Below are 21,627 nucleotides of genomic sequence, written 5' to 3'. Positions count from 1 at the left end.
CGTAAGACTTTTCGAAGTACAAATAATTTAAATTCTTATTTATTTCTTTTAACCAATTTAATAAAAATATTCTCTTTAGTTCTTAACACCAGACCATTTTCATAGCGTATATCTTCTAAAGTCGTCACAGGCAAGAGTTGGAAGTGCTGCAAAACACCCAAAAGTATAGACTTGATCTCAAGCATTGCGAATTTTTGCCCTGCAAGTGAAGTATTAGTGATCAACAAAATTATTTGCTTAGTTTCAATATCTTTCATATACAGCACTTACCTATACAATTCCTCGAACCCGCACTGAAAGGTACAAATGCAAATGGATGTCGACTAACTGTATTTTCGGGTAAGAATCGATCTGGATCAAATTTCGAGGGATCCGGAAAATGACGCTCATCACGCATTATATCATAAATATGTATATTTATCTCTGTGTCTATGGGCAATATAACGCCATTGAGCTCTGTTGGCTGTATAACGCGACGTCCTATAAAGGGTACGGAGGGATAAAGACGTAGTGACTCCTTTATTACACGCTCTAAATATTGTAGCTGATTAAAGTCGTAAATGCAAAGTGTTTGAAGATCTGGAAATAGATATACATATATTTACTGGTTTTATAATCTGTCTTAGAAAACGCACAAATGTTTGTTTACATTTAAAAAACCAAAAAACCATTGTAATTATGGTGTCATAAACATGGATTGCTTCTAAACATATATATGAAATAGAAAACAGTCACACATAAATCTACACAGCAGCTAAGAGAGCAGACGACATTGCACACGCATGTACAGACCAATAAAGAGCCCATATGACCTTACATAAACTGCAGATATACATGTATACATGGAATATGAGATGCAGATGGATGAGAGAAGAAAATAAGCAACTAATCGAGAAGGCTGGGAGAAATAGGCGAAAGAGGCAACTGAGAGTATAATAGCAGCGCAATCTAAGGAAGATTCAAGCAGTTTGATTTTAAAACGGTGTAAGTGAAGTAGGCGTATAATTTCAATTGTGAAGTTCTATGAGCTTTCCCCAGATAAGACGACAGTGCAGCGAATAGAAAACCCAAAGGCGTCGCTGGCTAGGTTATGTTATGCGAATGGACGAAGACGCTCCGGCCAAGAAAGTATTTCAGTCGACACCGCAGTTTGGTAGCAGAGGAAGTAGAAGATTTCCACTGAGTTGGGAGAGGCATGAGGAGAAAGACTTGACCGCCTAAGGTGCTCCCAATTAGCGTCAGTTATTGCGAAAAAGAGATATCTGGCGTGACTTTACGAAACGGCCAAAATCGCTTAACCGGTTAAGCGCCAATTACTGATGAATTTCTTAATATTCGCTACAATATTATGAACGTGAATGTTTGGATTTTGCACGCAGATAGCCAATAATCTGACTACAGACTACTCTTCTTTGGAAGAGGTGTGGTCCCACGCCTCCCCTGAGAGCGTTTACTTTTGTATCGTTTTGTATCAAATTTCACAAGGATATAGATAATGTCTTCTGGCTTTATTTCTTTGAAAATAGGGTGTAGGGCTCTACAACCCTTCGGAACAGTAACTTTTTAATAAATTACAGGCGTTATAACTTGATTTGAAGAGTGATATCAGGTGTACTGGATTTAAACAGATAAAGTAATTTCGGAAATGTTTGCAGATGATGAATAATATGTATTTGGTAAAAGGGTTACACTCATCGTAGTTTAGCAATTTTTGGTATCTAGGTCACTTAAATTGAGGCCTAAACAAATGTGTAAAAGTGGACAGTGTCACATCCAGGATGATTTTACGATAATTTAGGGGCTAATTTGGGATAATTGCGTGACTGTTTTTAGGATCACAACGGAAATTTCGTTGGTCTGTTCTATTTCGGGATGGTTTTCGGTATAATTTTGGAACTGCGTCGACGACTATTTCGTGATTGACTCCGGGAGTCATTTCGGGACTAATTTGAAACCGTTTCGGGATCAAGTAAGCTTTATTTATTTACATACTTATATGTCTAATATACAGCAGACACTGAAGAATATAGTACAACTAATGTAAATTAAGTATTACTTAAAAAAAGTTTTTAGTTTGGACTGTATAACCGATTTGGTATACGTTAAATCTAAATCCAGAAAATTTGAGAAATAGTTGTAATCAGACATAGTTCTATCCAAGGAAGCGTTAGCGCCATAGACTGTTTAACTCCAACACGAAAAACAACAAAATTCCGTAAAAATTTCGGCAGGGCACATTAAAGTTAACTAGCTGAAGTAAGGAAGGACAATCTATCCTGCCAGAGAAAAGATCAGTAATAAATGTAACCGATAACAGCATGCTCCTATCGGATAACGATACCAAACTAATTAATCGACAACGAGCAACGTACGACGGAATTGGTTCAGTAAAGTTAAGAGAGCGTAAACCAAAACGAACAAGCACTTTTGGACTTTCTCCAGACGATTGCTATGGACTGAATGGTATGATCTCCAAATGACAGCTGCGTATTCCAGCTTGGAACGGATAAAGGCCGAATACAAAAGCTTATAGGTATATGGGTCTGAAAAATTAGAGGAGTGGCTTTTCACGAAGGCAAGTGTTCCAAAAGAATTAGTAATTATTTAGTTTAAATGAGTAGTAAAATTTAGTTTACTATCAAAATACACTCCTAGATCTTTAATTTCTTTAACCTCAGAAAGGCACGAGTCCGCCAAACAATAGCAAGTATCCAAAGGTTTGACCATTTTAGAGTAAGTCACTTTGAAACACTTGTTAATAATTTATATAAAGTCTGTTCATAACACAATAATCAAAGAATTTATTAAGTTCACTTTGAAGCGCCGATGAATCACGCGGGTCTCTTATTTCAGAATATATTTTAAGATCATCGGCATATAAGAGAAATCTAGACAAGTTGAAACAAAAAGAAATATCATTAATAAACAAGATAAATAATAAAGGACCTAATATGCTACCTTGTGGCACACCCGATGTAGCAGTGAATGGACCCGAGAATTCACCATCTATATCAACCATGCAACTCCTGTTATGTAAATATGATTTTATCCATTTGAAGATACTGGTATGAAAACCCGTGAATGAAAGTTTCTCAATGAGGATTACGTGAGAAACTTAAAATCTTATCAAGCTGAAGGCCATTACGAAAACAAGAATGGCAATCCTCAGTAAAGACTGAAGGATTGGTAACTGTCGAGCGTGCTGCCACAAATCCATGCTGGTTTGCACAAAACTATTTCGTGATTGTTTAAAAATCTTTGTTTGACTTCTTGGATACAATTTGGGGATTATTCTTCTTATCATAATTTTGTATTGTGATCTTAAACGATTCAGGTCTACTTCAAGATGATTACGATCATTTCGGATCTCCGGATATTTATGGGATTGTTTTCGGGATAATGTCGGTGCTATTTCGGGCTAACTTAAATACACTACCTAGATTCTTCTTGAGTGTTAGCTATCTGTGAGCCAAGTTTCATCGATATATGTTGAGTCAGAAAGGCAACATCTGATCATTTCGACATCGAAACATCCATATATCGTAATATATGTATGTATACAGGGTTCATGGTTCATATAAATTTTGGTCTAAATAATTGCGGAAAATATTTTACTCGTTACTTACACAATAGTTTCGGAATCCTTCCGGTACCATTTCCAGCTTTCAGCGGGTGGTTGTTACGGGGTCGTTTTAGGGCTATTTCCGGATTGCAACGATACTATTTGGGATAATTTTTGGACCATTTCGAAATACTTTTTAATATGTTTTTAAAATCATATCGAGATTATTTCGGAACTATTTGCGCCAGTTCGAGACTGTGGTCGGAATCATTTCGGAAGGTATTTTAGATTATTTGAGGATTACTTCGGGACCGGTCGGGGTCTGTGTTCGAAATCTTTTCTGGACTATTTCTAGATTACTGAAGGACTATTTGGGAACCGTTTCGCACACACCAACCAACACACTACTCACCAAAGTTTTCCAACTCCTGATAGCATTTCTCTTGTATATCTTGATGTATGGCCAAATTGAGTAACGTGAAAATGAGACAAGTTGATGTTGTATCATAACCTTCAAACATAAATGTGTTCACCTCATCACAAATATCCTGAAAATCGATAACACCCTTAGACTCGGCGTCCAACAGTGTATCCAACATAGCGTGCCGCTGACGTTTGCCTGTTTCATTGCTAGGATGAAATGGAGAATGTTTGTTAATATAATTTTACCGCTCTAAAAACCATTTTCATCATCTCTAGTTAAGTTAGAATTTTACTGTTGGATAGCAATCCTTCATATAGCTTCGTTTATATCGATAATTGTGAATATTTTGTAGTACAAATCGCAAAATCATATTATGAATACACGAAAATCAACAAAACAGCTAACTTTTGTTTACACTTTTGCCTTACACTTAACAGACACCTCAGTTGGTATGAAGAAGACGAGAATTTCAATACCTTACAGATAAGTGACTAACTGAAGGTGGTGAAAACTCTCCTAAATGTTAAACTGAAAATTTGTACTTACTCAACTTTAGTTGAAATTTGTTTAGTACGAAACTCTTCACGTTTCTTTTTGATTATTTTACTACTGAAGTCGTGTGCTATCTTAAGATCTTTATAAAATTGCGTATGTTTGCCGAACAACCGGAAAATTAGTTCATAATACATTAAAGGATTGCAGAGACGTTGCACCATCACCAACTCTAAGTTGTGTATGACCTTACGGTATTCCATGCTGCCAGGTATGTCATCCAAGGATACGCCAAGCGCGGTTTCTGCAATGAGATGGGTTATGAAATAACTGTTTTGCAGAGAAAAAAGAAGCGTTAAAATTTGAATATTTATGAATCTCCTTTTAATGGAATGGAAATTTTTCAAAATCCAGAATATACTCTACATGTGGAACAAAACCTTTCAAGTTCTCTTCGTATTCTAACGGCAGTTTTGTGGAGATAGCTTGGAATTTTGACATAGAACGATATAAAGACTAACAAATTCTATTCGCAAGCGAGCTTTGCTCAGCAATCTTCGAGTATGCCGCATAACATACTTTGTTCTACATATCATCATTAATCAAACTCTACTTTTTTATATGTACATATATTATATATTTTTACTTACTAATATTTGATTTCCTTAAAAATATATTTCAAAAACATATCAAACACTAACCGCAAAATGAACTGGAATGAAACATTTGAAATGGGTAATTCCAGCCTTGGTATAAGGGATTGTTATGATAATTGGTAAAATCGAGAACTAAGTTATTTAGGTCGAGTATCTTCATGCGTCGAATTATTAATTTCAAAAATTTTTTTACTTATATACTATAAGTCTCACAATTTTATTACATTCCAAAAACTTGTAAATTTCACGAATGACAACTATCAGTTAATTTAATTAAATGTCAACTTACTTCCCTAAGCGCCATCTGTTGCTAAGTAGTTAAATGGTTAGATGTCGTTTTCAAATTGAACATATGCCTCTAGTGTTCCACGGTAGACAGTAGCAAATTACCATGACGAGATATTTTTTTGCTATGGTGAGAAATCTTTCTAATAGTAATCTGTGAGAAATTGCAATTATTCATTTCATATTTGCCAAAAAAATACATTTAAATATATTATGCTAGAATTTGCCACGGTGCCTTGATATTGCATTTCCATTTTATTAGCGTGTGTGAAGTTAAGAAAATTAAGTCGAATCATGTGTAAGATTTTTTACGAAGATTTTTAACTTTAATGTTCTCCTTTAAAGCTTTAATAGAATTTGAGTAAGTAGAGTACTATTTCGTCTAACTACCCCAACCCTAAAAGGCAACCCTACTCAAAAATGTCCTTATTGTAATGCGGAATGAAATACCTTTCGTTTGATACCCATATCGGCATATCTCATGCATTTTTTTTTTAATTTCGAAAAGGTGGCAACCCTAAATGGCAACCCTACTAAAAAACGTCCCTATTGTAATGCGGAGTGAAATACCTTTAGTTTGATACCCATATCGGCATATCTCATGCAATTGTTTTTTAATTTCGAATAGGTGGCAACCCTAAATGGCAACCCTACTCAAAAATATCCCTATTGTAATGCGGAGTGAAATACCTTTCGTTTGATACCCATATCGGCATATCTCATGCAATTTTTTTCCAATAGGTGGCAACCTTGTGAAACATTCTGAAAGGCAACACATAGGTAGAAAGACTTAGAAGGTGATACATTATCTCTGTACCAAATTTCATTTAAATCGGTTGAGCCGTTCCCGAGAACGTTCGGCTATACAAATATACAAGAATTGCTCGTTTAAAGTTATAAGATTTGCAGCTGGATCGGTCACCTGTGGAATTCGCGAAGGATTATCCAATCAAGTCATAGAGACTCCTCTATTATTCGGTTGGTGTAGCAGGGGTCCCTCCAAGGAGGAGTGTTATACCCAGCTAACACGTTCTATAGCGCCAGAGAATTTGTATGTAGGCACGTTAGATAACTTGTGTTATCTCGATTCGAGAAAATTATTAGGAAACTACACAAGTCATCGAATCTGTAATGATAAGAGAACTAATGCAAATTCAATTCATATTTCGATCCCATTAGAAGAAACACATTTCAGTTCAATTGGAGAACTATAATTTATCCCAATTTGATATTTAGGTCTTTGTTTGTGTCTCCTCTAACATTAGAGAATAGGGCTAGTTATGCAATCTTCCTGTAATCTTTATCTTCAATGTTTGCTAGGTCTCTACCTAACATCGAACACCGTTATATTTAAACTAGAATCAAAAGCAACTGGAAAACATCTTCAACCTCTAGGCGAGCTGTTGTAGATTGCATGGAACCTCCTGGGACACTGGTCACATGAAAGCTGCCTTATACTAAATTCACGTAAGACTGAAACGGTTATATACACCAAGCGCAACAAAATATCACCACTCTTGAATAGATTTAGGCTTTAATTTTCACTGGAGGCTAAAATCTTCTGGGTTATCCTAGACAGATAAGTCACCTGAAACAAATATGTAGAGGTCAGCAGCAGAGAGACTATAACTGATGAAGCAGCAGTAGAGGTCAGCCGAAATGCTTATATCAGGAGCACTTAAGTTAGTATAAATACCTCTTTGGTAAACTTCAGGCAAGGGCAATAATGAAGCTGGGTTGAATTCAGTTCTTCCCTGGAGCGACAATAGATTTGATCATACCAGTATTCAACGGACCTATTCTGAAAACTTACGTCGACAAGATGATGCTATACCCACCCTCTCTAGAAATCCACGAATGAGCAAAGTCTCCTCATAAGATCTAAAGCCCACGGTTGTCTTCATGAATGGCTTCAAACTTATTGGCAATGTAGGTAGTTGTATGTACTTGGAAGATCTTATACTCTGCCTATGCAGAGTCATTTCAGCGTCATATTTTCCGTGGCCATTTCCTATGTCAGGAAAACAGCGAACTGGGAATTATGCTCGCGAGGAAGGCTACTGAACAGACCGTTTTAAATTAGTTGAGTGACTGGCTCGTGTTTTTTTCATAAGTAAAAATTGGTCCCGCATATATGGGAAACGGAGAAAGTTCCCATTCAATGTTGATCGTCCCTTTTTCTAATGATTGGGAAATTAACGGTCCCTTTATGTGTATGTCAAGATGTGTTACGTGAAATCTTTCACAGGGTAGAGACATTCCTTGAAAGCAAGCCATTTACCGCCCTTAGTATAACTTTACCTATTGCAAACGTCATAGAGTCGTTCCACAATAATAAGCGTCAAACTGGGAGAGGCGACCTCTCCACATTTCTCTGGCCTTGTGTTATTGACAGCATACTATGTGAACTTAACGAAATTCGGGTTGAAGTTGGGAGTTGTGCCCAAACTACATCAACGTTATCATGCAGAGAGAAAGGACAATAGATGGGCGGAGACTACGAGGCTCAGCGTAAATCCCAACAATGTAGAGTTAGTGCGCTTCAACAGCCGTACAAATGTCTTAAGATTTAACTTACTTTCTTTTATTATAATCGCAAACAGTACTTCGCCAAGAAGTGTCGTGGAGTGCAAAGAAGCATTGTAGGGACTTCGCTCACCCCCAGCGGGTTAGGGGCTCAGAATATACCCGCGGTAGGTATGCCTGTCGTAAGAGGCGACTTTCAGGTTGCCAGCGCAATATATATGTAGCTTCTTCAAACACAATTGTCAACCTCACCTATTCGTGGCGAATCCTGTTTCATTAACAGCCGACGCTCTGGCGACCCCGAACTCGTCATTGATCAAGGGGGTGGGAGGGCTGTATGGCCAAGAAGGTCGCATGTGGTCATAACAAATCGTTCCCGATATGGTCGGGCTTGGTACCGGAACGTACCGGATCTGCATCCGGTAAAGGGCCATCAACATCGATAACGAAAAGACCGATGGGTTGGCAAAGGAGGATGCAGCACTCGATGAATCGAGTGTAGACTTAAGGCTCACGAAAAAACATACTAACAGGACACTGCCTTCTGGCACCACATGCTTATAAGTTACGCCTCGTTAGTAACAGTAGATGTAGGAAGTGCGAGGTCAAGGCTCAAGCATCTAGTTATTCTATGACATAAGTCCTGGCGTATAATTGGGGGTTTTCCATTTAGTCGTCACACAAAGTCTGCTAACACTGGTAGCACTATGGACACATTCGGTCTATGTGAGAACTTTATTGACCGGCCAGTTCAACATAGAGGTCGTCTCGACGTCTAAGTTAAACTAGATGCTAAATACAGAGCGTACAATCCAAACAATAAAGATAATAACAACAATATTAGGCAACGTCATAAATATACTAAGCGATTATTCGACTGATATTATCCTACGGAACACCGGTACGGTGAAAGGAAATCGGAGTGAGCTACATTAATAACATACTATGTAAATTTGAATGAGCTACTTGTGGTGCGATCACAGAGGTGATTACATATATTAGGAAGGATCGGAAAGATTGTTTACTTGCACAGTACTTTTCTACCCTACCAAAGAGCCGAGCTTTTAATCCTGGGCCAAGTAACAACTCAAATGGAAATGCTTTAGAAATGGTTCTTTTAAACTAAATTGCTTCTTAAAAGTGATTCGGAAAAGCCTTTGAGTAAAAAGTCGTACCCGCCATCAAGTCGCTCAACATAGAAGGTGTTGAGAGAAGATGAGACGGCTCTTGGAATATTTATTGTCTTGGCCGTGATGATGACGGCGAGTATCTAAAACGGTATATATATATGAGCTGTATGAGCTTTACTCAGATATAATGATAGTGCAACGAATAAAACTCGAAAGGCGCCACTGGCTAGGGCATGTGTTGCGAATTGACAAAGGCGCTCCGAATAAGAAAGTATTTCAATCTGTATCCGCTTTTGGGAGCAGACGATGAGGGGGACTTCCACTGGGATGGGAGAGGAAGGTGGAGGAAGACTTGACTTCTCTTGGTGTGCTCCCAATCGGCATCAGCTATCGTGAAGCAGAGATAGTTGGCGTGACTTGTTACAAAACGGCCAAAATCTATTAGACGTTTAAACGCCAACTAATGATAAATTGATGACTTCTTAAATAAGCTGTGGAGTAGGAGCGGAAATCTTTGTATTTTCGAACACAGTCATATTCATGCGGTTCTGTTCGCTACTTCTGCCATTTTCTTCACTTTTCCTTTTAGTTTGACTACATGTACAATGTTTTTCCGTTTCTGTTGCAAACAAATTTGAGAAAGTGCATTCTGAAAACAACTTCTAAAATCGTGTGTTTTTGAACCCACAGCCAAAACAGAGTGACCCTCCTTACTTACACGACGAATAGTATGTATGTATCTTACCACAAACCGAATTCAAAGTGAATGGCGGTATTACATCGTTTAAATTCACATTTTGTTCTAGCTGAGAGTGCAACAATCGTACGAGCTTAGAGCTTTCATTTCTATAAAATCCAAAAAATATTTAAAAATATTTTACAGTTAATTTGCTTAAATTAAACTTACTTAAAAACCTCTATAAAACTTTGTAAAATATTAAAGTGAAAAGCTGGTGTTAGCAATTTGCGTCTATTATGCCAAAGTTGATCTAAGAAGGAGAAAAACCGTTTAAAAAGGTAAGTGCGATATAATAACCAAGCACTTAATTCGTTGAAATGGATTTTCACTTCCCACTTACCTGAACTCACCAATAGTCCATCGCCCAAAAATGGACGTACCAATTCATAAATTACTCCCTTTTTTATTAAAGTTTGACTCTGGAAAACTTCTTCCACATCTTCTGGACTCGTTATGGAGTAGATGCAAGTTTTGTAGAAATTTAAAAGATACGGTTTACCCTTTGTGTGTTGATAGAGCTCGCGACACCAATAGAATATATCCTCTGTAATGAGAATAGAGAAAAATTTGAAATTTAAGAGAGAGAGGGAGATACCGGAAAGTGTTCATAGTATTACTTGAGGTTTATTCCTGAAGAGCGCAGACCACAAGCAAAGAATATGCACAACCGTTTCTTCCTGAAACCAGCACTTACAACTGCTGTCTTTGATAAACCTGTGGTTATAAGTACGCCCCTCAGGTGCCTAAAGCCTTCTCCCTTTATACAGAAAACCAAATTTCGTTTCTTCGCAGGACTTGTTCATGATATTAGACATCGCAGTTTGAAATCAGAGAAAATGGCAGACCTCCACTGAGTTGGGAGAGACATGTAGAACACCTAATTGACCTCCTTCGGGTATCAACATCCCTGTGGTCTAATCTAGCTAAAGCAACATGTTGCCTGAAGCTTTCGTTAGATGATTTCGGTGACAATTGTCGAATAGAGGTACCGGTGGAGTGCTTTTAACGTTATAAACTGGAAAGAGACAGCTACAGATCCTGCAGAGCTTTGATGATAGGTTAAGGCTATTTCCATGGTATTAGCAAGACTTTCACTCGGAGTCAGTTAGATTGCGGGCCAAGGAACATTCGTGTAACGATATATTTTTTGCTTCGCCTTGACAGATTATGCTACGAAAGCTTGAATATACATAAGTGAGCAATATCGTTGTAATATTGGGTCAATTCAAGTTAAATGGGGCTGATGTGAAAGTTCCAACAAAACCAACAACCGGTTCTATAACTGATAGAGCAAAGTTTTTTTATACCGACTCCGTCAAAGAACAGAAATACACTCGGAGTATTAACAAACCACCGGCGATCCCGTTTTGAAAAACTTTTTCTGAACCACTTTCATGTTTAATGTTACCTTTTTCAGTATATGAACCTGTTACTTTCGCTATGGTGGTAGATCCTCCATATCACAGCGTCCAATCCAAACAGAAATTACCGTCCCAAACATACATAAACTTTTTAGATACCAAGGAGCTCGGAGCACTGTACTCTAATGAAGACACTGATTGAACCACTAGACAACAAACTGTTCAGTGTGCCACCAACATATTCACCGATGACTCTAAGTTTGATGCGATGTATTTTTTCTATCTTTCTCCCTTCCCGACCATTCTAGCGTATATTAACCGAAAATGTAAGCAATCTGCAGTACAGCAATACATTTGGCACTTCTGCCTGAAGGTGCGAAACATGTGTTTATTTTCTCAGACAACCAGGCCGCACCAAAGGCCTTGAACTGATGTATCACCAACACAAAGTCGATCACTAAATGCTACAGATATTGCAATGAGATGGCCCAATACTTCAGTATCAGTCTTATATCTGGCTACCTCAACACAGGAATATTGATGACAAATTACCACATATCCAGCACAAATACTATAAACAGGGCTAAGGGGCTGTAGCCACCATTACCTGGAGCAAGATTGCGTACGGTCACTGGCGAGTATAACCAAGTCCAGGGAGAAGTGATATGTAAAGTCTTAATTGGAAAGGTCACGGTTCTACACAAATTCGTTGTGGCGGAGATTGTCGATGAAGTGATATTGGGAGTGGACTTCTTGGTTGACCATGGCATCAAGATCGACATGCAAAGAAGGATTATGCAATATAAGAACAAGGATGTACCCCTTAATTACAGTTTTGAGAACGGGTTCAGCAGTAAGCGAGTACTGGTGGAGGAGACTCGACAAATACCACGAAAGTCAAAGCAATGAGGCCGGGCAAAGATTAGTGGAACGAATGGAACACACAAATCAATACCGAAGGTAACTGCCGGAAAAACACTTGCATTTACAAACCGAAATAGACGAACTAAAATGAAGGAAAGAATTTCGCAGAAAGAATGCAAAGGTGGTTTCAAGGGCGCACTACTGTTGTGAACCGTCAAGACTATACTGATGATGCAAAGTCAATCCGTCAAAATCAAGCTCTGCGAAGTAGTTCATTGGCCAAACAACAGAGTGTGAGGGAACTGTCCAGGATAATGAGTAGTAGGATGAAACACAGGTACGACAAGAACAATATTTCGGAAGATTTCATGGAGGGAGCTTTGGTACTGCTATACAACCCTCACCGGCGGAAAGGTGTTCCATCCAAATTTTGGTGCAGTTGGGAAGGCCCGTACAAAGTTGTGAAGATGATACAAACTATTGGGAAACCACGAAATAGAAGGGTAGTTCATTTGGAGATGCTAGCAGCAGTTAGATCGAGAGAGTTGTCTGATCGGGATGAGCAGACTTAGGTGGAGCGCAGTGTGGCGAATTTTAACATCACTAAGTTGTTATTAAATAAAGGTACAACAACAATAAAGCAAGCTGCCACTCTTGTGTACGTAAACAAATCAATCATCATTAAAACACATACATACAAGGCAACGGAGAGATACTCACAAACATGTAATCATCAGCCGCAGTAGTTCTCACATATACACACGCATGTGGCTACAAACTACAAATATACATGTATATGGCTGGTAACAAGCATGAAGTTCGCGAAATTACTAGAACTTGGGCGAAATGGGTGAACGAGGAAACTGAGAGTATAAAAGCAGCGCAAGCTGAGGCATGACTAATCAGTGTTGATTTAAACACGCTATTGGTTGTGAAGTATAAGTGTTATTGTGAAGTACTCTCAAAGTAGTCTAATAAAGACAATTTTGCGTTATTGAATATTGGAGTTATTTATTAAACAGTATAGCGATTCGAACGTTAGCAGAAGCTTTGAAATAAGCGGAATTCCCCAAAATTCGTTGCAATAGTATAAACTACGTGGAATCAATCAAGTAGCACACCTACATAAGTACTAGGTGTTAAGGGTAGATAAGCATCGAGTTATTATTATTAATTGGTGTTTAACCGCAGGACCATAAATCTTTCCGAAAACTTATATACTGTGCCACACTGCTATACTCGACCCTTTTGGAAAAAATAGAAAATTTGGGTCATTAGTAGGTTAGGTTAAGATGACGTGCGTTTGAATTTCCCACACTTCCACTCGGAGACATTTTTATCCATTGTGAATGCCCTCAGTGAGTGCGGCGCATTCGCCCAACCACATTACTTCCTAGTGGTCCTCAACGAACCACTTGCTTTCTCTGATGAACTTAAGTAGGAGTGAAAGATCCACATTCTCAATCTCTACCAGGCTATCGAAAAAGCCTACGCCCAGAAATCTTAATCAGAGATAGTGATGAGTCGAGTCGTCGATGAGTCTCTGGGTCCATCGCAATATGCCAGTAAATGTTTCTTTCTTTTCAGTTTCTCTTAGAAAACATAATAATTGAAATTCAATTATTATAAGCCGGTGTTAAGCTCATGAATTCTTAAAGATGAGTTTTCATTCAAATGGAGTTTGTTGGTATGACCTGTGATGACAACCGCAAGTACTCTCACTGCAGTGCAATTAGTAAGGTGACCAAAAAATTGGTTCCGTTAAAATAATACTGGCCTTAAATATTATTTAGTTCAGAAAGTCTAAGTTAAGAGTATTACAGGCGGAAAATATATAAGAATGTAAAAAACACAAAAGGACAGCTTCAATCCGCCAGTTCCTCATTATTCACCCCGCTGGGTTAGTCTATGCTCTCAATTCGTTACTTTACGAATGACCCACTGTTTCTTCCAGCCAAAGAGTTACTAATCCAGCTCTCTAATAAGGTTTGCATTCCCATAATTTCTTTGTTCGTCCATTAGAGCTTTCAATAGCTTAGTTAAGGCTGGGCCATGAGTACCTCACATAGACTGAATGAGTCTGTAGTATTACCAGAAGTTTGTTTAACGACCAAACTAAAAAACCATATCAAAAACCAGGAAGTATGTTATAAAATAATTCCGTCCATTTGGCAAATATTGGAAACTTTCTGTATCACGTGCAGCTTGTGGATCAGACAGCTGTATCACGCCTAATAGCTAGAGCCTTAGCCTTGCAAGAGCAGGGCACAAGCCTAAAACTTGTTCGATCGTTTCCTCGTCCAACCAGCACTGCTTACATCTGCTATCACTGACCAAGCCTAATTTAAATGCATGTGACGCCAGAAGTCAGCGTCCAGTCAGAATACACGCCATGAGTCGAGAGTCATCTCTTATTAATGATAGGAGTAGCTTTGTTAGTAGCGACCGGCATGGTTTGGTGGTAGCGTGCTACGCTTATCACACCGAAGACCCTTGCTTCACGCCCCGAGCAAAGCAGCATCGAAACTTTAGACAACAGTTTTTTCAATTAAAAACAAAAGTTTTTCAAGGCGGGGGCTGAGCTTCCCTTTCAATTCGCACCGTGCTCCTGTTAATTTTTCCTACAAATTGAAGGGGCGAGACATACATGTTTTTGTGCCGTCTCCGAACGGCATCTGCAAGGCAGATGAGTTTTCACTAGCTTTTCATGGCAGAAATACACTCGGAGTGTTTGCCAAATCACGCACGGCAAATTGAAAGCGAAGCTCAGCCTCAAATTTCCTCGGAGGTTATCGGAGGTTTTTAACTTTGTTAGTCTAAGGTTGTAAGATCTACGACACTTTGCAGCCCCGAGATTGGGTCTACGCCTTTCCCGCTTGGTCGATAATGTGCCGCTCCCGCCATCTCTTAATCTCGCCCAATTGGGATGTCTACGGAGCAAGCTTCGAGGGATGCGTACCTTTTTAGCGAGTTCATCCGCATTTTTATTCCCATCTATTCCCAAATGCTCTGGGACCCAATATAGATGTATGCTTGTCCCTGTCCGTATTCTTTTCAGGGATTGCTTACACTCTAACACACTTTTAGATGCTGTTCTATGCTATATTATTGCCTTAATTGCTGCTTGGCTTTAGGTGACGCGGCTGCAGTTTAAGCTATTTGCTTCCAGTGTTTGGCTTTGGTTACGGCTACTACTTCCGCCTGAAAAACGCTGCAATATAACTTAATACCTCAGCTATGTCAGAAGCATAGTTGAACACGAAATCGGCTAACCCTTGAGTATACCGGTTCCAAATTCTTTTATTTCACCCTAGTATTCACTTATCTAAATATATAAGAACATATGTGCATATGCAACCTCCCACAGTCATGCGTCATTTAAAAGTTCACTTACCCGGAGTTGAACCCAATACATCGAAATTGTTGCCAAAAATTGTTTTTCCCGGCACAGTATAAACTTTATCAGATAATTTACTACCGTCCGCCGTTTTTAAACGCCTACAAAATGCGAGTACATAATAATCTTGATTAAGCCTTTTCAAATACAATCCAAGCGCCAATATAAATGTAGAAAGTATTATTGTAAATATTAAAATTGACATTGTCGTGTTTAACTTAGACTGATTTGTAAAGCGCCCGAGTTGAAACAAAATCGCAACTCAGCTAAATAAAATATTACTGAATCTGTAATCGTTTTGGTTCTCTCGAAAAAAAAAAGTTAAACCATTTATTAACCGATTAAATATTTTATTAATAGTAATTATGTTAAAAAAAAACACTATTAGGGGTGTACTGGCGGCCACCGTGGTGTGATGGTAGCGTGCTCCGCCTACCACACCGTATGCCCTGGGTTCGCACCTCGGGCAAAGCAACATCAAAATTTTAGAAATAAGGTTTTTAAATTAGAAGAAAATTTTTCTAAGCGGGGTCGCCCCTCGGCAGTGTTTGGCAAGCACTCCGGATGTATTTCTGTCATGAAAAGCTCTCAGTGAAAACACATCTGCCTTGCAGATGCCGTTCGGAGTCTGCATAAAACATGTAGGTCCCGTCCGGCCAATTTGTAGGGAAAATCAAGAGGAGCACGACGCAAATTGGAAGAGAAGCTCGGCCTTAGATCTCTTCGGAGGTTATCGCGCCTTAAAATTATTTTTTTTTTTATTAGGGGTGTACTGGTTTTATAAGGATTAATGAGCCAAAAGCTTCTGTTACTGATAACACATTTAACATAAGATAGTGATGACCCCAAACAACGAGACTACTTTGCTGTAAAAGGTTATCTATTTTGCGGCTTCGCTACTTTGTGGGTTGTTTGAAATGAATATTCCAATTGTGATAAGATTTCACTGAGTATTAGGCATGCGATAATGAATCATTGTAGGAATCACGCTGAAAATATCGGGTTCTCAAAATTGTCGAAAGAAAAAATACCGGGTACTTAAAATATTGAAACCAATTTCCGAAGATAAAAAAGATGTGAGAATCATTGTACTAAGTACTTGTGAAGTATACGATTTGAAAAGTAATACTTTAATAAGGACCGTTTTCTTATTTGAACTTCAAAATTTACCTGCCCCTTAAACATATTGTAACGAATTTTGGGAAATTCCTCTTATTTGAAACCTTTCACTAACGTTCGTATCTCTAAACTGTTGAATAAATAACTCCAATATTCAGTAATGCAAAATGGTCTTTATTAGAGTACTTCACAGTAACTCTTACTTCACAACCAATAGCGTGTTTAAATCAAACTGATTAGTCATGCTTCAGATTGCGCTGCTTTTATACTCTCGGTTTCCTCGTTCACCCATTTCTGCTAAGGTCTAGTAATTTCGCGAATTTCATGCTTGGTTACCAGCCACATACATGTATATTTGTCGTTTGTAGTCATGTGCGTGTGTATATGTGAGTACTACTTCGGCTGATGATGACATGTGTTTGTGAGTATCTCTTCGTTGCTTTTTATATATGTGTGTAAATGATGATTGATTTGTTAAGAATGGCAGCTTGCTTTATTGTTGTTGTGCCTTTATTTACTTAGTGTCAACTTAGTGAAGCTAATATTCCTCTTTACATGTAACATTTATTAACAAAAACGTTCATTCAACAACATACATACATATACAAACTAGCACAATTAAAATTTTCGACTGCGTCCATGCATTTGATGGCAGTTGTGTATGCGCCGTTTATATTATTTACGTCTTCTTTGAAGTTTACCGTCTTCTCTATTTTTTGTTGTATGCGTAACCCTTCGAGTGTTAAGCGCCAAATACACGACACGAACATTTCCGCGAACATTCCCGTTATGTCATGTTTCTGCGACCTTTTCTGTCGTGTATGGTGGTGTTTGCCAGTTCGCGCAAATGTTCGTGCGTGTATGGCGAAATAGCTCATAATCGTAGCATTTCTGAACGGAACAGACGTCACAATATGTTTGTTTACAAACAATTTTTATACTCAGTTGAGCAGAGCTCACAGAGTATATTAAGTTTGATTGGATAACGGTTGGTTGTACATATATAAAGGATTCGAGATAGATATAGACTTCCATATATCAAAATAATCAGGATCGAAAAAAAATTTGATTGAGCCATGTCCGTCCGTCCGTCCGTCCGTCCGTCCGTCCGTTAACACGATAACTTGAGTAAATTTTGAGGTATCTTGATGAAATTTGGTATGTAGATTCCTGGGCACTCATCTCAGATCGCTATTTAAAATGAACGATATCGGACTATAACCACGCCCACTTTTTCGATATCGAAAATTTCGAAAAACGGAAAAAATGCGATAATTCATTGGCAAAAGCGGTTAAAGCGATGAAACTTGGCAGATGGGTTGACGTTATGACAGAATAGAAAATTAGTAAGATTTTGGACAATGGGCGTGCCACCGCCCACTTTTACAAGAAGGTAATTTAAAAGTTTTGCAAGCTGTAATTTGGCAGTCGTTGAAGATATCATGATGAAATTTGGCAGGAACGCTACTACTATTACTATATATGTGCTAAATAAAAATTAGCAAAATTGGATGAAGAACACGCCCACTTTTTAAAAAATTTTTTTTTAAATTCAAATTTTAACAAAAAATTTAATATCTTTACTGTATATAAGTAAATTAAGTCAAAATTTAACTCCTGTAATGATATGATGCAACAAAATACAAAAATAAAAGAAAATTTCAAAATGGGCGTGGCTCCGCCCAGTTTCATTTAGTTTGTCTAGAATACTTTTAATGCCATAAGTCGAACAAAAATTTACCAATCCTTCTCAAATTTGGTAGGGACATAGATTCTATGACGGTAACTGTTCTCTGTGAAAATGGGCGAAATCGGTGTAAGCCACGCCCAGTTTTTATACACAGTCCACCGTCTGTCCTTCCGCTCGGCCGTTAACACAATAACTTGAGCAAACAACGATATATCTTTACTAAACTTAGCCCACCTACTTATCTGAACTCACTTTATCTTGGTACAAAAAACGGCCGAAATCCGACCATAACCACGCCCACTTTATCGATATCGAAAATTACGAAAAATGAAAAAAAAGGCCATAATTCTATACCAAATACGAAAAAAGGGAGGAAACATGGTAACTGGATTGGTTTATTGACGCAAAATATAACTTTGGAAAAAACTTTGTAAAATGGGTGTGACACCTACCATATTAAGTAGAAGAAAATGAAAAAGTTCTACAAGGCGAAATCAACAGCCCTTGGAATCTTGACAGGAATACTGTTAGTGGTATTGCATATATAAATAAATTAGCAGTACCCGACAGATGATTTTCTGGATCACCTGGTCCACATTTTGGTCGATATCGCGAGAACACCTTCACATATACATCTAAGGGCCACTCGCTTTTAAAACCCTCATTAATACCTTTAATTTGATATCCATATCGTACAAACACATTCTAGAGTCACCCCTGGCCCACCCTAATGGCGATATCTCGAAAAGGCGTCCACCTATAGACCTAATGCCCACTCCCTCTTAAAATGCTCAGTAACACCTTTCGTTTGATACCCATATCGTACAAACATTCTAGAGTCACCTCTGGCCCACCCTAATGGCGATATCTCGAAAAGGCGTCCACCTATAGACCTAATGTCCACTCCCTCTTAAAATGCTCAGTAACACATTTCGTTTGATACCCATATCGTACAAACATTCTAGAGTCACCCCTGGCCCACCCTATTGGCGATGTCTCGAAAAGGCCTCCACCTATAGACCTAATGCCCACTCCCTCTTAAAATGCTCAGTAACACATTTCGTTTGATACCCATATCGTACAAACATTCTAGAGTCACCCCTGGCCCACCCTAATGGCGATATCTCGAAAAGGCGTCCACCTATAGACCTAATGCCCACTCCCTCTTAAAATGCTCAGTAACACCTTTCGTTTGATACCCATATCGTACAAACATTCTAGAGTCACCCTTGGTCCACCTTTATGGCGATATCTCGAAAAGGCGTCCACCTATAGAACTAAGGATTACTCCCTTTTAATATACTCATTACCACCTTTCATTTAATACCCATATCGTACAAACACATTCTAGAGTCACCCTGGCCCACCCTAATGGCGATATCTCTAAAAGGCGTCCACCTATAGACCTAATGCCCACTCCCTCTTAAAATGCCCAGTAACACCTTTCGTTTGATACCCATATCGTACAAACATTCTAGAGTCACCCTTGGTACACCTTTATGGCGATATCTCGAAAAGGCGTCCACATATAGAACTAAGGATTACTCCCTTTTAAAATACTCATTACCACCTTTCATTTGATACCCATATCGTACAAACACATTCTAGAGTCACCCCTGGCCCACCCAAATGGCGATATCTCGAAAAGGCGTCCACCTATAGACCTAATGCCCACTCACTCTTAAAATGCTCAGTAACACCTTTCGTTTGATACCCATATCGTACAAACATTCTAGAATCACCCCTGGCCCACCCTAATGGCGATATCTCGAAAAGACGTCCACCAATAGACCTAATGCCCACTCCCTCTTAAAATGCTCAGTAACACCTTTCGTTTGATACCCATATCGTACAAACACATTCTAGAGTCACCCCTGGCCCACCCTAATGACGATATCACGAAAAGGCGTCCACTTATAGACCTAATGCCCACTCCCTCTTAAAATGCTCAGTAACACCTTTCGTTTGATACCCATATCGTACAAACATTCTAGAGTCACCCTTGGTCCACCTTTATGGCGATATCTCGAAAAGGCGTCCACCTATAGAACTAAGGATTACTCCCTTTTAAAATACTCATTACCATCTTTCATTTGATACCCATATCATACAAACACATTCTAGAGTCACCCCTGGCCCACCCTAATGGCGACATTTAGAAAAGGCGTCCACCTATAGACCTATTGCCCACTCCCTCTTAAAATGCTCAGTAACACTTTTCGGTTGATACCCATATCGTACAAACAAATTCTAGAGTCAGCCCTGGTCCACCTTTATGGCGATATCCCTAAATGGCGTCCATCCATAGAACTATGGCCTACTCTCTCTTAAAATACTCTTTAATACCTTCCATTTGATACACATGTCATACAACCACATTCCAGGGTTCCCTAGGTTCATTTTCCTACATGGTGATTTTCCTTATTTTGTCTCCATAGCTCTCAACTGAGTATGTAATGTTCGGTTGCACCCGAACTTAGCCTTCCCTACTTGTTTTTTTAATTTTTTTTTTAATAAACCTTCAAGTTACATCAATTTCACACAGAAGCTTAATGTGGTCACAATGTTGTGTAATAAAATAATTAATATTTCCTTTTCACACAGGTCCTCTTGCTTCATTAATGAACATCCGTCGGATGCACCAAGAAAAAAAGCTAAAATGGAAGGCATCCGTTTTCTCTATAACTTTGAAGCTAATCAAATTAAAATGTCACCGCAACTGTTCTTAGAGGTTGCATCTAATCAAATATGTACCCAATTTTTAAAAAGTGAAAATAATTTATTTTTATCTGTCATTTGTTAAATTGACAATACAACTCAAAACACAACACGGTTGGAAATTTTGGTTTAAATCTTAAACTTTTTCGGTTTTAAATGCAGAGCTTGCAAAGTTTAAAAAGAAAGAGCTCATATCACTGGTTGATTTCGAACATTTAGATTTAAATTTTAGTCCAGAAAATTTACATTTCTCAAACCAAGAAACACTAAACCTTCCGGCTTAGATTCAAAACTTAATTGTTTTAATGTGAAACCAAAAAATTCTAGAACTAAAACATTTCTGTTTGCATTTTAAACCTTTGGGTGTATATTTGAAACCCTCAAAAATTAGAATTAAAACAGTGCCGTTAAAATTTTAAACCAAAAATGGTTCATTTTTTAAACCAAAGAATCTGCAGTTAAAACTTTTCGGTTTGAATTTATATGTATAAAAGAACCATAGATTTAAAACATTTTGATTTATGTTTAAAAAACTTGTTTAGAGTTTAGGTAAAAACGGGAATAAGGTAGAACCACTCATTAGTATAAAATTTTAACCCAAATATATTAAAAGTTAGTCCCTGCTAGTTTAGGATGTAAGACTTTTAAGTTTAAAATTCAAACC

General features: G+C 38.2%; 2 protein-coding genes across 2 annotated transcripts in view; one reads left to right on the top strand and one right to left on the bottom strand.

Annotated features, from left to right (window-relative positions):
- tkv (thickveins) overlaps positions 1-21,627 on the top strand; it is a 929,476-nt gene that overhangs the window by 15,612 nt on the left and 892,237 nt on the right. The gene's annotated exons all lie outside the window — the stretch shown is intronic.
- Positions 18-15,686, bottom strand: LOC137240727 (probable cytochrome P450 4ac1). Its single transcript, XM_067767352.1, has 8 exons — positions 15,434-15,686; positions 10,155-10,358; positions 9,983-10,064; positions 9,821-9,921; positions 4,533-4,782; positions 3,975-4,192; positions 271-579; positions 18-199 (listed from the first exon to the last, which is right to left on the bottom strand). The coding sequence occupies exons 1-8, from the start codon at positions 15,639-15,641 to the stop codon at positions 36-38; spliced, it is 1,536 nt and encodes a 511-aa protein (XP_067623453.1). The 5' UTR covers positions 15,642-15,686; the 3' UTR covers positions 18-35.

This window comes from Eurosta solidaginis, chromosome 2, assembly GCF_040869045.1.
Source record: "Eurosta solidaginis isolate ZX-2024a chromosome 2, ASM4086904v1, whole genome shotgun sequence".
Lineage (NCBI taxonomy): Eukaryota > Metazoa > Arthropoda > Insecta > Diptera > Tephritidae > Eurosta > Eurosta solidaginis.
The sequence above is the reverse complement of the archived record's forward strand: the minus strand, read 5'-3'. Positions and strand labels throughout refer to the sequence as shown.